The 16,312-nt window shown below is 42.1% G+C and overlaps 2 protein-coding genes across 2 annotated transcripts; one reads left to right on the forward strand and one right to left on the reverse strand.

Moving 5' to 3' along the window:
* Positions 1 to 547: 547 nt before the first annotated feature.
* Positions 548 to 10,385, forward strand: nat10 (N-acetyltransferase 10). The gene is made up of 29 exons (XM_017405797.3): positions 548 to 672; positions 800 to 920; positions 1,015 to 1,106; positions 1,204 to 1,375; positions 1,576 to 1,698; positions 1,789 to 1,850; positions 1,919 to 2,033; positions 2,299 to 2,406; positions 2,551 to 2,684; positions 2,776 to 2,869; positions 2,954 to 3,052; positions 3,139 to 3,275; positions 4,040 to 4,164; positions 4,239 to 4,389; positions 5,347 to 5,443; positions 5,532 to 5,648; positions 5,887 to 5,988; positions 6,072 to 6,146; positions 6,692 to 6,808; positions 6,917 to 7,050; positions 7,119 to 7,167; positions 7,258 to 7,354; positions 7,441 to 7,548; positions 7,633 to 7,805; positions 7,905 to 8,024; positions 8,107 to 8,205; positions 9,079 to 9,152; positions 9,239 to 9,319; positions 9,434 to 10,385. The coding sequence occupies exons 2-29, from the start codon at positions 807 to 809 to the stop codon at positions 9,576 to 9,578; spliced, it is 3,114 nt and encodes a 1,037-aa protein (XP_017261286.1). The 5' UTR covers positions 548 to 672; positions 800 to 806; the 3' UTR covers positions 9,579 to 10,385.
* On the reverse strand, positions 9,693 to 16,193 carry adal (adenosine deaminase-like). Its single transcript, XM_017405803.3, has 10 exons — positions 15,392 to 16,193; positions 15,110 to 15,240; positions 13,516 to 13,576; positions 13,324 to 13,411; positions 13,154 to 13,235; positions 12,947 to 13,073; positions 11,149 to 11,229; positions 10,937 to 11,075; positions 10,747 to 10,847; positions 9,693 to 9,942 (listed from the first exon to the last, which is right to left on the reverse strand). Exons 1-10 carry the CDS (start codon positions 15,431 to 15,433, stop codon positions 9,733 to 9,735), a joined length of 1,062 nt encoding a protein of 353 aa, XP_017261292.1. The 5' UTR covers positions 15,434 to 16,193; the 3' UTR covers positions 9,693 to 9,732.
* Between the last annotated feature and the right edge of the window lie 119 nt (positions 16,194 to 16,312).

Below are 16,312 nucleotides of genomic sequence, written 5' to 3' on the forward strand. Positions count from 1 at the left end.
TAATCCAGCATGATTTTGTTGCTGACTAGTAAAGATTTATTAAGTATATTTCCATTAAATTTAATCGCTTTTTATTTATCTCATGCTTTAAAATGCTGCCTTGATGGGAAAATTGTTACAAAATGTATATTTTAGGGTGTCCTGAAGCCTCATGCTTCATTTATGAGTTAAAAGCTAACTTTCCTTTGCCAAAATTGAATTTTAGTTCAACATTTTTAGCCCAAATACAGAAAAAAAATTAAAATAGGTTGTGTTGTTTGGAAAACAGTATTGGTACTTGAATAATTGAGTCTGTAAGGGTTTTGTACATATTAAAACTAGTCATCAAAATAAAAATATACCTTGTTTTTTTTTAAAAAAAACATTTTTAGGTTTCTTTATGTTAAATTTCTAACGTCCTTGAAATAATAAAGTTTTTTTTTTTTTACAAAAACCTAATATTATTGATATCCATAAAGTAGTTTAGAGTGTGATTTATTATATGTTACAACGGCCTGCCATACTGAGAAAAACTTTTTAAACACGTCGCGCCGAGTTTGACGTCACGCAGGGGTCCTTCATGAACCGCTGTCTGCACGTGAGTTTATCAACATCGTGATGCTCGGCTGTTTGTAGATACAGCTTCCAATTGGAGACATTACAGCGAATAAATCCTCCGCAGTTTAATAAAAGGTAAATCTGAACGGTGTGCTGCTTTGCTTTTGTCGTGTTGGGTTTTATGTAGCTGCGAGTTGGCTTTTTCTGCAGTAGTTTTTTGACGATTTGATGGTGACTTATGCCACTTCTTCTCTTTGGAAAGGGAAACGATGGCGACAGTTCGTAAGAAGGTAGACAACCGAATCCGGGTCCAGATTGAGAATGGAGTCGCCTTGCAGCACCGGACCTTGTTTGTGGTGGTGGGAGACCGTGGGAGGGATCAGGTAAGTCGTCTTCTCTTGCTGTCTGAGAGAAAAAGTGTATTATTTTTTTAAACTGTTACTCAAACAACCCAATCTGCCTCTGCTCCTGACCCAGGTGGTGATTCTTCATCACATGCTGTCCAAAGCTGCTGTCAGAGCTCGACCCTCGGTTCTCTGGTGCTACAAGAAAGACCTGGGGTTCAGCAGGTGAGTACACACATACACACACACACACACACAGAGAAATGGAACTGTCATCTGTCGGAACTAAAAGTTGTGATCTGTCAAAATGCGTCTGAAACAGCAACCGCAAGAAGCGCATGAGGCAGCTGCAGAAGAAGGTGAAAACCGGGACGCTGAACCTGAATCAGGACGACCCCTTTGAGCTCTTCGTCGCTGCGACCAACATCCGCTACTGCTACTACAACGAGACGCACAAAATCCTCGGAAACACCTTCGGCATGTGCGTCCTACAGGTCAGCGCCTGTCCTCGCCACCGTCGACCGATCGTTTAACACAACCAATAGCAAGTTGCCAGCTGTGTGAGCAGCGATGTGCAGAAAATGTCCTTTTTTTAAAAAAAAAAATCATATTTCTTTTCGCCTTAGAACAGGTTGCACCAGATCAAAAACTACCAAACTTGTTCAGGATTTACTTCTTTTTATCTGTCCCTCAGGATTTTGAAGCGCTCACTCCCAACCTGTTGGCAAGAACTATTGAGACCGTAGAAGGAGGGGGTCTCGTGGTCCTGCTCCTCCGGACGATGAATTCTCTGAAGCAGCTTTACACCATGACCATGGTGAGTCTTCAACTCGACTGATTCCCACATCAGGTTTGCCACTCAGATGACCGAAGCGACCTTTCTTTTCTTTTTTTTTGCTGTCTCCAGGACGTGCACTCTCGTTACAGAACTGAGGCTCATCAGGACGTGGTGGGCAGGTTCAACGAGAGGTCGGTGTTCCTCGCGCTCTTTTTACGGCGCAAAAGTGGAACTATGTTGATGCGTTTGTGTTTTACAGGTTCATTCTGTCCCTGTCATCCTGCAAAAACTGCGTCGTCATTGACGACCAGCTCAACATCCTGCCGATCTCCAGCCACATGGCGAACATCAAGCCCGTCCCGCCAAAGACTGAGGTACCTGTGCTGTAGCTGCTTAATAAATGTAAATCGAATTATGTTTTTGTTTATTTTCCTCATTATTGTCAGCCGCCAAAGACAAAAGGGCGATAGTGGAACTGTATGTGTGTATTTGTTCTGTTAGCAGTAGCCTCTAAAAGATGGCCACCGCCGCTGATCCCTGTGCAGTTAAACTTTTTCTTGGCTGCCCTCAGTGAATGCCAAACAATATATAATCAGTAATTTAAAATAGTTTTCTGACTGGTCGTCTTCATCCCTCCAGGAGGACGGTTTATCTCCTCGAGACCAGGAGCTGAAGGATCTTAAAGAGTCCCTCCAGGACACTCAGCCCGTTGGCGTGTTGGTGGACTGCTGCAGAACCATGGACCAGGTCAGCGCCGTTCAAAATTCCCATCGAAGGCCCAGAAACGGGTCGGACGGTGCATACGGGAGTGTTTTAATTTTAGCCTGACGTTGATTCGGATCAATGATGGGATCCGGCTGACATTTTGGGGGTCCTGCGTTCTTCCTGCAGGCAAAGGCAGTGCTGAAATTTATCGAGGCGATCTCGGAGAAGACCCTGAGGAGCACCGTGGCTCTGACTGCCGCCCGAGGGCGAGGCAAGTCCGCCGCCATGGGGCTGGCTATCGCTGCGGCGGTGGCGTTTGGGTACAGACTGCTTTAATGACGTTGCAACAAAAATGCTATGTTACGTCGCTGTCGATTATCACCGATCCCTGTCTGCTGGTTTTTCCATCAGCTACTCCAACATCTTTGTAACGTCGCCGAGCCCGGACAACCTTCACACCATGTTCGAGTTCATCTTCAAAGGCTTTGACGCGCTGCAGTATCAGGTAGACCGGATACTGCACACACCTCAGAGCGGGAAAGACGCTTGCGCTGCGAAGACGTTAACCGCCTCTCCTTTAAACCCGTAGGAGCACCTCGACTACGAAATCATCCAGTCTTTGAATCCCGAGTTCAACAAAGCCGTGGTGCGAGTGAACATCTTCAAGGAGCACCGGCAGACGATTCAGGTAGCCTGAGGCGAGCTCGGTTTTTAAAGTCCCCGGTTTCAGAGAGGTGGCATTTGACCCTTTGACCCTTCTCTCCCGCCCGGCAGTACATCCACCCGGGAGATGCTCTGAAGCTGGGCCAAGCGGAGCTGCTGGTCATCGACGAGGCCGCGGCCATCCCTCTGCCCCTCGTGAAGGATCTGCTGGGACCTTATCTGGTCTTCATGGCCTCCACCATCAACGGGTCAGTCAGAAGAACAGGCGCACCATTTTCATCTTATCCTGGCGTAACTACGCTAAAAGACCCAAATTAAAAAGGCCAGCAGTCCTCAGAGGAATGCATGCTGCCTGTCGATTTTCATGCAAGAGTTTTAAACTAAAATCTTAAGAAAAAACAGAGTTCTAGTCGTTTTGTTCAAACCTTGAAAATATTGTTATGCGTTATCAGATGTCACGCTCGGAATCTGTTAAGGATGACTCCCAGCTACTGCCACATCAAATTTTAGCTCATTTTCTAGAAAACTGACTGAATTACAGCCATTGTTGTGTTTTCTGAAGTCCTCCGGCTGTGGTAGCCATCTTGAATGGAGTTGATTTTAGAAAATCATCAGTCGTGGAGCTACAACTAATGATTACTTCCTGAGACTTTCATTAAAATGTGTCCAGTGGTTTACGAGAGTTTGCTAACAGACAGTCACATAAACACAGAGGCATGAGCAAAAACATGATCATCCTTTCAGAAGCCGGTGATTTAAAATAAAATGCTATAAATATGTTGACCAATGAGGTAAAACAAGATTTTCTGCAGGTTTTTCTCTTGTAATTGTTAGATTACGTTGTGCTCACTGGACTTCATTAGTTTTAAAACAGGAAGTGCTGAAACAGTCTGACTGGAGGAAATTGACAGCCAATTCATATCCTCACTCTTTCATCGGAAAGGTTAGACGTTCTGTTGCTTTTTGTCGAGCCTTGACGCTGACGGTTTGTGGTCGCGCCGGCTGTTCGTAGGTACGAGGGCACCGGGCGCTCGCTGTCCCTCAAACTGATCCAGCAGCTGAGGCAGCAGAGCGCAGAGAGTCAGCAGAGCGTGTCGGCAGAGAACAGGATCGCCAACACGGCCAGGCTCGCAGCAGGTTGGTAAATGACGTCCGCGTCCCAACCGCGCGTCCGTTGTCTTGACTGTGGTTTGCCCTGTCGCCGTCCACAGCCCGCACGCTGCACGAGGCGTCGCTGAACGAGTCCATCCGTTACGCGCCCGGGGACCCCGTGGAGAAGTGGCTGAACGAGCTGCTCTGCCTCGACTGTCTCAACATTCCCAGACTCATTTCTGGCTGCCCGCTCCCACAGACCTGCGACCTGTATCCTTCATGGGTTTCTTTCTCATCAGTGTTCGAAATAAGTACTTTTACTGTCTGTCAAATGGAGTAAAATAAAGAAGTTTAGGTTTAAACCACTAAATCAGCAAATGATACCGTCTGCATATTGCATAAAACTTTGTTCACCAAAGATCTTTTCTTTGTTTTTGTTTTGTTAGGCTGAATCTGATTTTTGAAAATCTCTAACCTCTGATTCTGATTTGAGACGATTTCTGATTTCTAAGAACCAGAATTAACATCTAAAATACTATTTTCTCATTTCTAGCTGAATTGAAAGTTTTATGGTGTGTTCACACTTAAAAACTTGTACATTTTCTTCAAAATAGTGTCACGTTTTAGTGAGTTTTCTCTCTGTCATGGGGAAAACCTACAAATGATTTCCACCAGATTAGATTACTTAGACCAAAAAATATAATTATAATGTATCTTGTTTTATAAACCAGATTCTTTAAGGTTAAACATTGATATTTGTTTACCTACACGAACTACAGCCAGCCTAATGTAGGTCAGTCCCGTGACTCAAGTGGTTTTGAGCCTGGTGTTTTGTTTACATTGAGTGCGTACCTGCATTTCAGACTTGTATTCAATATATCTGGACGACAGCTGGATTAAACTTTCAAACATAAAGTTCAGGATAACTTTATGTTTGAATTTATGTTTTTTGAATTCCTCTAAACCTTTTTAAAAGACATCGTAACACAAAACAGAACCACACCGGATACATGCTGTTCCCGGTGCAAATTAGCTGCTTCGCAATGGTGCGTTCATGGTTTTTAAAGAGAAAGAAAACATCCGATTTTTGAGTTCTAGATCAGGCAGTCACTGGTCAAGCATAAAATGATCTTATTCTTGTCACTGATTTATCCCTAACGTTTACGGGGGAAATTGTTAGTGAAGTAAACACACATTCTAGTTGTTTCCTCAGCGTTTACCGTCCAGTTATTATGTGAACAGAGACACGCTGTTCTGTTACCACAAAGCATCTGAAGCATTTCTGCAGAGGCTCATGGCTCTCTACGTGGCGTCGCACTACAAGGTGACAGCTTCCTTTCGCACTTTATATTCCCACGCCGTATGTTGTGCGTTCTTTTTTTTTGCTGACTCGTTGTTTCTCCCGGCTCCAGAACTCCCCCAACGACCTGCAGCTGCTCTCCGACGCTCCGGCCCATCACCTCTTCTGCCTCCTGCCGCCTGTCCCTCCCACACAGAACTCGCTGCCCGAGGTCCTCGCTGTGGTGCAGGTGATCCTCGAGGAGCACCGTCCTGCATGTTTTACTCGTTTCCCTGCTCTGACACACCCGATTCGAACGATTGAGTGATTAACAGGCGTCTGCAGACATCGAAGACCTGCTGAAAAGCAGGGAAACGATGAAAACATGCAGGGTTGGGGTCAACTAATCCACAACACCTTGGAAACCCTCTGAACAACCAGCTTTTTTGTTTGACTCCTCCCTGCGTTGATTTGCTCCGCCTCCTCAGGTGTGTCTGGAGGGAGAGATCTCGAGGCAGTCCATCCTCAACAGTCTGTCCAGAGGGAGGAAGGCCTCTGGCGACCTCATCCCCTGGACTGTGTCAGAACAGGTGCTCGCTGGTGGCAGGGTTTTTCTGCTAAAGCGTCACGTTTTTACATTGAAACGATTAATCTTCTGCTTGTACCGTCACAGTTTCAAGATCCAGATTTTGGCAGCCTGTCCGGAGGCAGAGTGGTGCGGATTGCTGTCAATCCAGACTACCAAGGGGTAAGAGCTCCGAGTGTTGGCTCAACTCCTCTACAGCTGGTCCCCTTCTTCGACCAAACGAAAAATATATAAACAAAATAAAATATAGGCTCAAACAAACCGTATAATCACCCAGCTGACTCGTAGTTATACATTCGTTACTTAAGATTTTTTGACGTCCTGTTTGCACCACTTCATGCCTGCCTGAGTTCCTGCAGCAGCAGAAAGGTGTTTATTGTTGCTATTGAAGAAACAAAGTCTGAACATTTTGAAGACTCTTAAGCTTTAAAAAAAAATCTAACTTGTGGGTGATGTTCTCAGTACCTGAAGAGATGCGATGCTAACTGATCAAGTTGGATTTTCTGTTGCGTTGTTATACAAGCACTTCCTTCACATGCAGAAAACAGGAAGTCCCAGAATGACACGAAGAGACTTATCAGCTGGATGTTTTACTCGGTCTGCTTTAAAAACCTAAATGAGTGTCAGGGAGACTTGGATCCCTGAGGACGTTAATTCTCGGATGGAGAAGCATTGTGTGTAAGTCGAGTGTGTTCTCGTCCCGACAGATGGGCTACGGCTCCAGAGCCCTCCAGCTGCTGCAGTTGTACTACGAGGGCAAGTTTCCCACCACGGACGAGAGCGTTCAGCCGAACCACAGTGAAATCGCCTCCGTCAGCAGTGAGGTCGAACAGTGTTTGCTTTTTTTTTTTTTTAAACCCCATTTGGTAAAGCATCGTTTTGTTTTTTTGTCTGACAGAACGTTTGTTGTTGTTGTTGTCGTCGTCGTTCAGGCCGTCAGTCTGCTGGAGGAGGTGGTCACACCACGCAAAGAGCTCCCTCCTCTGCTGCTGAAGCTCAGTGAGAGGAGAGCGGAGAAGCTGGACTATTTGGGAGTTTCCTACGGCCTCACCGCGCAGCTGCTCAGGTCAGTTCAGTGCAGAAGTTTTGAGTTATTTAAGATTCAAGTGTTTAAAACCGTTTGCTGTCTGACAGATTCTGGAAGAAAGCAGGTTATACTCCAGTCTACCTCAGACAAACGCCTGTGAGTGTCATTCAGCCATCGTTTTGTGTCTGTGTTGTGTTGCCCTGAAACTGTAATTACCGACATGTGCCCTTTTTTTTTTCCATCTAGAATGACCTGACCGGAGAGCACTCTTGTGTGATGGTAAAAGAGTTGAATACAGATGAGGCCTCAGAGCAGAGTCGGTGGTTGTCTGCCTTCTGGAAAGGTGAATTTAGCCGCCCTACCTGAGGAGCGCTGGTTTCTATAAACTCGCCGTTCTCCACCTAAGCGGCTAATTTTTGTTCTCCTCAGATTTCCGCCGGCGCTTCCTGTCTCTGCTCTCCTACCAGTTTAGCAGCTTTAATCCAAGCCTGGCCCTCAGCATTTTGCAGAATAAGAAGTCCAAGAAGGAAGCAACCAGTAAGACGTTGTTTTGTAACGATGCATGTTAGATTTCCGTAACGTGGCTCCACACCTGATCTGACTCTTTCCTGGTCTCCACAGCTCTCAGCAGCTCCGAGCTGACGGCACATTTCACTCCTTACGACCTCAAACGGCTGGAGTTGTATTCTAGAAACATGGTGGACTACCACCTGATCATGGACCTGATCCCGACAGTGGCACGCATCTTCTTTCTCAAACAGCTGGGTGACGTCTCCATCTCAGCAGCACAGTGTGTACGTTTTCCTCTGAAGCTCTGGAGCCAGGATCGTTGTCGTCGTTGTTGTTGTCGTGATCCGCTTCGTTCTCGCTGTTGACTGGCTGCTCTTCTCCAGGCGCTGCTGCTGGGAATAGGACTGCAGCACAAAACTGTTGAGCGGCTGGAGAAAGAACTCGACCTGCCGAGCTCGCAGCTCATGGGTCTCTTCAACCGTCTGATCCGTAAATTTGTGCAAGTGCGTTTACACCGATAAACAAACGTGTGGCGCATCCTGTAATTGGAATGACCGCAGTAACGAGTGTTTTATCGTTACTTAGGTGTTCACCGGCATCCAGGAAAAAGCGATAGAAGCTGAAATGGTGGCCGCTAAAGACGTGACAATGGAGCCAACTGTCCGAAGCCTTAATGAAGACCTGGTACGTCGACTGAGTTATATGTACGACTTAATCACTGTTACTGAAAATAACACTAATGTAGACTGCACTGGAGCTGTATGAAAGTTGTTTACAACAACTATCCAGATAAAATATGGAAAAAAAAGACTAATGCTTCTGTAAAGTACTGCAGCATTAGCTACAGATGGTGAGGAGAAAGAAAGCAATTCGAACCTTGTTGAGGCACAGGAAGAACGCTGACTCTTCATTGGACTCTGTGTTTATCCCACCTATCAATAATCAGTCCCACCTATTAATTATTTTAAATGTAACAAGTATTAAAGTATTATTTTTTGCTTTTATTCACTGGGCCTTCTTAGGCATCCGTCTTCCATCTTCTGTCTTGAACACCTCAGCACCGACCTGGTTCAAGTCATCCTTAATTAACATGGACATTAACGTGTATTTATTTAAAAAACAAAAAAGCAAAGGATGGCTCATTTTGTGTCATTGAAATCAAACATTTAAGCTTTGTTTGCATTTCATGTTTCCATAAAACCCACCAGCACAAGCACTTTTAGCATAAATGTAGATTTTTATGCTCATAAAGCCCTAAAGCTAATTTTTTTTATTGTTAACTGAATCAATTTTCACATTCTCATTTGTCAATCACATAAATCCCATTCCATTATTAAAAAAAAATAAAAATGCACCATCATTTAGCATCTAGCCAGTTGTTGCACAGCTCTCTGAAAAGGCAAACAGTTTATAGTTCACTTTTTATTTTACTTTTAAAGTAATCTAGTTTTTTTTAAGGGACAGAAGCTTTAACATTTTATAGAGTAAGAATCTTAAAAAAAGGACAATTAAATGAGCACATGTTGCTTTTTTTAAATATATTTTCTTGACCGACAGAATGAAGCTGCCAAAGAGTTTGAGGAAAGGCACCAAAAGGATCTGGAGAAAGTGAAGGATATGGACCTGGAGGAGTGAGTAGAAGAGCGGACTCTGCTCATTATGTGGCAGGTTTTGAGTCAAAGCACCGTTTTATGGTATTTGTCGTAATTTATTTCAGGTACAAGATACGTGGAAACGACGAGGAGTGGGACCAGGTGCTGAAGAAAGCAGGGAACACGGCTGTGATCAGCATCAAAAGGTGCGGAGTTGTTCACCACACAAACGGAGAAGAATGGTGCCCGATGTGGCAACTCGTTGCATATATATATATATATATATATATATATATTTATTTATTTTATATTCCCAACAGTGACAAGAAGAGGAAATGGGAAGGGGCAAATGAGCTAACGAACAGCGGGGCTCCTCAGCATGAGAAGCTGAAGAAGAAGGAAACGCAACACGGAAAATTCAAGAAGAACAAGGACAAGCACGGGAAATTCGGGAAGAAGGCGTGACGGAGTGAACTTACTGTATTAAATAAGTAGCTTTTATTTGTGTCAAAAACTTCTTTGTATTTTACAGTTTTCTATAATATTATCAGTTCTAAACACAGTTTTTAAAAACATTAGTTTTTGGTTTCTAAGTAAAACCTGAGGTATATGTCTGGCTTTAAACTTGCTGAACAGGTAAATTGAGCACCTGTGGCTGCAGCTCATTCCACTTCTGTTTCAGCTGCTCCTTCAGGGCTTCTTCTGCAAAGATACAGTCTATGGCCTGCTGGGAGAGCTTCCACACGGCCTCGTGACCGAGGTCGAACGTGGACGCAGCCAGCTGATACTCCTGAGACAAGTCTGTGCAGAAGACTCCTTTATCGTCGGTCTGTAACGGGACAAAGAACGATACGTTAGGCTTTCACTTCGTCCGCACGGGTTCATGTGCTACCTGTGTCGTTTAGAAAATAACCTTCCTCACAGGATGTCTGATCTGTTGGAGCTCCTCACTCCTGTCTTCAAAATGCAGCTCATTATTTTTAGGTTTCAGGATGAGAGCAAATGTGAGGAAACTAAGATGAGCCCTCTGAAAGTCAGGCTAGTTCTGCTACCTGAGTCTTGTTTTAATATTAACATTTGCTTAATTCCAACATTCATCTTAGATCAATTTTAGTTGCTAAAATTATCTTTTTATGAAGTTTTTTTTTTTTTTTAAAGTTTCCACTTGTGAAATAAAAGATATTCTAGAGTGGAGCAGGTTTTGATTGGTTGAATCTGTAAACCCCACATCGCAAACTGGCACAAGAAAAATAAAAAAAATCACAAAGTCATGGGTATAAAAATAGTTTGTGACGCTAGCTTCTCAAAACAAGTTAATCTGAACAGTGAAATAGACAATTTGATACAAAGAAAACCAAACTTTCAGAAGTCAAAATGATTTATAGACTAAAGCCCAAAACAAGACTTAAGTAAAGGTTTTCTTACAGAAGGTGGTTAGATTATTAATCAATAAAGCTGATCAGTTTTGGTTGAGGTCCATCCTTTAAATTATTGATTAATAAAACAATAATTAAGAAGTTTAGCTAAATTAGCTAAATTATTTTATTCTGACATTACTCATTAAACTCTGGTTCTCGTTTTGGGATGTAAATATTCAGAAAAAGCTTCTTTTGCTGTAAGGACAGAAACTTACACAGATGACACTCGGATGTCCCAGCTGGTACCAGTACCTGAAGTGATGCTGGGAGTAACTCGGCACGGTTTGTCCTTTGACGTTTGACGTCAGGCACAGCTCTGTAAGAAGAAGAATTAAAAAAAAAAAAAAAAGAAGTGATTTCTGTCTCCTTGGACGTGTTCAGACGTTATGTCTGACTGCAGCTTACCCAGAGGTATGTTGTTTTTCACCACTTTGTCCACAAGGTGTTGAGATCCGCCCATTTCAGGGTGTAAGAAAGTCCCGTGGCCGATCCGGTCGGGAGGAAGATTCAGCAGCAAGTCCGACTCCTCCAGCTGGGAGGGAACCTGCAAACCCGATCGTTGTAATAACATAACAGGACTACAACACAAACGATAACATTTATTTAAAAAGTCCTACTTCTGAAAGGTGCAGTGACAACTTCAGTCCACAGTTTTTGGCCTTCTCCAAGGCTGGAAGCAGGTATTTGCCGTGGCCCACCTTTAAATAAAAGCTTCATTAGTGTAAAATATGACAAAAAACAACAATGCACCTTTACCTTTTCTAACTAGTTAACGTGGCTGAGGTGATAGAAGTTTGAATATAGTGTAGCTCTGTTGAAATTACTCGGAAAAAAAAACAAAAACATTGAAATCCATTCTTTCCAAATATTGACAGCTGATTTCATTACGCCTCCTTTTAACAACGTTTATGGTATCGGTACCTACTGTATCCATTCAAGTTAACAGACCAAAACCAAAGAAATAAGTCATTATTTTCAATGGACACTTTAAAATTAAATATCAGCAGCTACGGACAGTTTCAGACTGGTTCTGACTGGAAGAGGATCATTAGAGCCTTTTAAATTAGAATGAAGTCTATTAGTTGGCAAACAAAACTTCTATACCCATAAAATATAAACCCATGTTTTAAATGTGTTTTTCTTTTCCAAGTGACTAATTTGGAACATCAGCAGGTGTAGAAACTATCTCAACTGCACAACAAAATAAAATTTTTATCAAAATTATAAAAAAATAAAATCTAAATTTCATCAAAACAACTGGTATATTGCAGGGTTGAGCAGCTGGATGTACGTATGAACCATCGAAGCTGGATTTTTTTTTTTCTTCCAAGGGACAGTGTCTTCCACTGTATTTTTAAATTCCCTTTTAATACTTTTAACTTGTAAATAAATGAAGAATTCAAATCACAACCTGAGCGTGCTGTAATCCACTCATTTCAGGTGCAGTCAGCCTCATTCAGCAACCCTTGAAAAGGGTCACTTGATGATCTTTTATTTTTTTAGCATTGTTTTATTTCTGAGCACAGATTTGTGCAAATTATTTCTTTAAATAGGCAGCCATGGTTTCTTCGAATTAATTTTATAACAAAAATGTGTTTAAAGAAAAAACACGAGTCACATAGTCCAATGTAATGTAGGCTGTGGCGTAAATAAAGAACTAAGAAAAAAAACCTTGATACCTGGATTTTGCGTGCAGTTTCCAACTTTCACTCATATTGTGTTGTGACCTACAGCCGACGAAGATGCCCTGAGTTCTTTACTTGTCTATCAGCCTGGAGCTGGCAGCGAGAGAGTTGGAGGTTCAATTCCACCAGCATGCAGCCTCGTGTGGAAGTGGGCAAAACACTGAACCCCTCACTGCCTCCGACGTGCCCCGTCAGTGTATGAATGTGGTCTAAAAGCAACTGATTGGTTTCTATAGGATGGTTTGTTCAGATGTAGTCGAGTGCTGTGTGAATGTGTGTGGATGGGGAAATGAGGGTACAGATTGGGTTGTAAAGCGGCCTAGTTGGCAAAAAAGGTGCTAAATAAGGACAATCCATTTATCATTCCTTGGTTTGAAACCAAAGTAATCCCAAATCAATGACTAACCTCTCGAACAATTAAAAACATAAGACAAAATAAAAACATCTGCGTGACTATAACACCAATCTTTGGCTGCTGGACGGTCTCTGAATGGAAAACTTAACCATATCTAGTATACTGCATATCAGCAAAAATATATTTTAATGAAAAATATTTTTTAAAAGTGATTTCCATTTGGAGTCTAAATGAAAAAAAAGCTCAAAATTATTATTGAAAACACTCCTGAATCCCTGGGAAGATGGCTCAGGTGAAATCCTAACCCTGCAGTATTCCTGTTTATCTTGTTGTCGCTTGAAATGTCGGAAATCTCCGCCACAATCTTTCACCGACCGTTGGATCTCCGCTGAGGTCGATCCCCACCACCAGACCACCAGACGACAGCATGAACTCCTCGGCCAGTTTCACCGTCTCCATGGCAACCTCAGTCCCATTTCTGCGGTCAATGGCTACCAGGAACCTTTTAGGATAAACCACATTTAGTCACGCAACACTGATGAAGCTTTAGCGCAGTAAAAACATTAAAAAACAGCTCATTACCTGACGTCAATGTCCAACCCTTCACTTTTACACTGCTGGATGGCTTTGATGGCGGTCTCAACGTAACTCTGCTTTGTTAATCCTGGAAATTAAAACCATAAATGCCCGATCAACTGGTGGAGCGATGAGAGCAGGCAAGCTCATCTAAACATTCTCTCCAGCATTCTCACTCGTGTCTTTCTCTTCTCTCGGCGTGCTTCTGAGCTCTAAATATTTGACGCCGTCAGCTGCAAACTCCCTGATAACATCTGTAGCCACCTGGAAAAAGAAAAACGCATACATATATATATATATATATATATATATATATTTGCGAGCAGACGTCTGACAACAGATTTGGAAAACAAAATGTGTTTCCTCACCATCAGGATGTCCTCCTCCGTGTCCACCAGTTTATGGATGACTTTGAAGACCTCAAAACATCTGCAGACATGCCAGATTAACTTCAGTTTGTAAAAATCTCTGATGTTTTAAAAAGTTCTTTATTAAATTAATGCAATGTAAAAGGACAAAACTGAGTCTGGTTTCATTTGACCTGGGTAAGACGGACTTTTCTGCATCCTGAGATAATGTTTGTTGTGAAATGGTGCAGTATGAATGCACTGAAATAAACTGAAACTGAATTTAATATGTAGTTTGTAAATGAACAACGATTATTAACAACCCTGTGGTCTCATTTTCTTCATAATATAGAAACAAAAATGACAATTGTGAAGAAATAAATCTTTACATACAGAATCATGTAGTGAGAATATTACACCTTCCACTATTAGGCACAGCCATTGAATTTTAGATCAGTAAATTGCTTTACTTTTAAAACACTTTGAACAAACTCACTTCAGTTAAATAGTATATTTTGTAGATTTGGCATATGCCCCTTCACCAAAAAATAAACTAGGCTTACACAACTCCGACATAAGGGGGGATTTTTATGTAAACTGCTCCTGTTTTAAATCAAATCTTACACTGAAAACTGTTTTTATACGGCCATAAAACACTAATATTGTTAATGTTTACTGTATTATTTTAAAACAGACTTATAATGTTTAAATAATCATTACAAACATTGTTGTTTTTCTTCATATTGTTGCAACTACTGCAGGTTTTGTTGCTTTGTTTACATATTTTGAAACTACTTCCCAACAGTAGAATAGAGTAATCCAGAGAATTTGGGCAATCCTAGTCTGAACATCCAGTCCAGACAGAAGAGGAACGACTAAAATATTTAAACACTGTTTTTGCACATTTAACAGTATGAGCGTGAGCTTTAATCGTCAATATACCAGTCACTTTAACTATGAAAATAATAATGATTAAATGACAAATTTACATTTCAATTTGTGAGCCTACTTATAGTACTCTACTCTGAAAGCAAAGCAGACGAAAATGAATAAAAATATGGATTACGTGTACCTATAAGGGTGGCTCTTGTTGAGAAACGAGAAAACGCTCTTGGATCAACTAAAACCCAGCAGTTAGCCTGGTCCGGAGCTGGCTAACTGCTGGGTAAAACAAAATTGAGGATAAACTAAGTCAGAATAACCTATCAGGATTTTAATGCTTATTTTTATTGTCAGCTTCTCTTGTGTGAAGCCCTTCAATCTATGCTATATAAACAACTTTAGATTGATTTGTTAAGCAATAACCATAAAATCAAGATTTAAACCTCAACATAGGTTTTGGTTTTGGCCTGTTTATTGTGTTTAAAAGTTGTAAACTTAAACTACTCCTCCTCCTCCTCCTACTACTACTACTATTACTACTAATAATAATAATATTTAATAATAATTTTCAAAACTGGCAAGCTCAGAGTAAAAGCCTTTGATATAAGTGAGTGAATTACACTCCATCAATAAAATGTCAGTTTTACTCTTATAATTATATTGTTTATATAATACCTTTGGATGCATTTTTCATACTTAATTTCACTTCTAAAACCCCTATATTCACACGCACTCATCCAGTGTCCTCCTCTGGCCCTTGCCTATAGCCGTCATGCTGTGCTCGATGTTCAGGTGCGGCTTCCTTTTGATCAGCTTCTCCATGGTAACGAAGCTGACCGAGCCGTTGAGGTGCGCGTGCAGCTCCTGTTGACAGCGAAACGCTGACGTTAGCGTTCAGTCAACTAACACAAAGATTAGCCCGTTTGTCCTCGTTAAGCCCCTTCCTTTTTTAATTTTGTTTTTAAAGACCTCCTCTTTGTAAACATTTTTCGTTAACTTCACAGAGTTCACTCACCACCTTCGGCAGCTCCCGATAAAAGCGAGCATCTTCGTCCATCACAGATTGAAAAAAAAAAACACTACAAGTCCAGAGTGGTTTTCTCACAGCGGTCAGCCAACTTCCGCTTCGAACAAAATAAACGGTCAATGCTTTCAAAATAAAAGCTGACTTCTGAGTCGCGTTAGTTCTAAAGACTGTTTTTATTAAAGGACCTCTGACGCGATCCCGGAAGTCAAAACAGGTGTTACCAATGACATATGGATATATATCTGGATACCTGGATATCCATATAAGTCATTGGGTGTTACGCCATTTTCTGCGACCACTCCAGGAGGCGCTGTTGCGTTTGGACGTCTTACGTGGCCTCGAAGAAGAGTATCCCAAGTATGGGGTTCCATTAGTGACAAAAATATGTTTACGCGTCTATGTAAGGTTATATTATATTAAAGTGAAATGTTAAGTGATATGTTAGGTGCATATGTAACATATAACATATGTAACATATCACCTTACATATACACAGCACGCTACATAAACGCTACGTTACACGACGTAAACATATTTTTGGCACTAATGGAACCCCACACCCCACAGCTACGCTAAAACACTTGCCAATTTAGCGACTTTGTCGCTATTTTTAGCGAGTTTTTAGACCCCTCTTGCTTTGATTGTTCTGGTGTTATTGGAGACTTTGATGGACTGACTTGAAAGCAGGTATCCATCCTTTCCAACGAGCAGCGTGTGCTACCATCGATCACTTCCCGTCCTAAAACACTCGCAGACGGCTCCGCTCTAGGGCAGCGTCCCTCCCACCTGCAGCGCAGGAGAGACTCACCTTACGCAGCTAAACAGCTAATGAATCGCGCATGCGCGAGGTTGCCGGCTCATTAGCCAGCGATCCACGGAGGGATGTAAATGTAGTTTTCTGTCTAAAAT

Source organism: Kryptolebias marmoratus, linkage group LG11 (assembly GCF_001649575.2).
Source record: "Kryptolebias marmoratus isolate JLee-2015 linkage group LG11, ASM164957v2, whole genome shotgun sequence".
Taxonomy (NCBI): domain Eukaryota; kingdom Metazoa; phylum Chordata; class Actinopteri; order Cyprinodontiformes; family Rivulidae; genus Kryptolebias; species Kryptolebias marmoratus.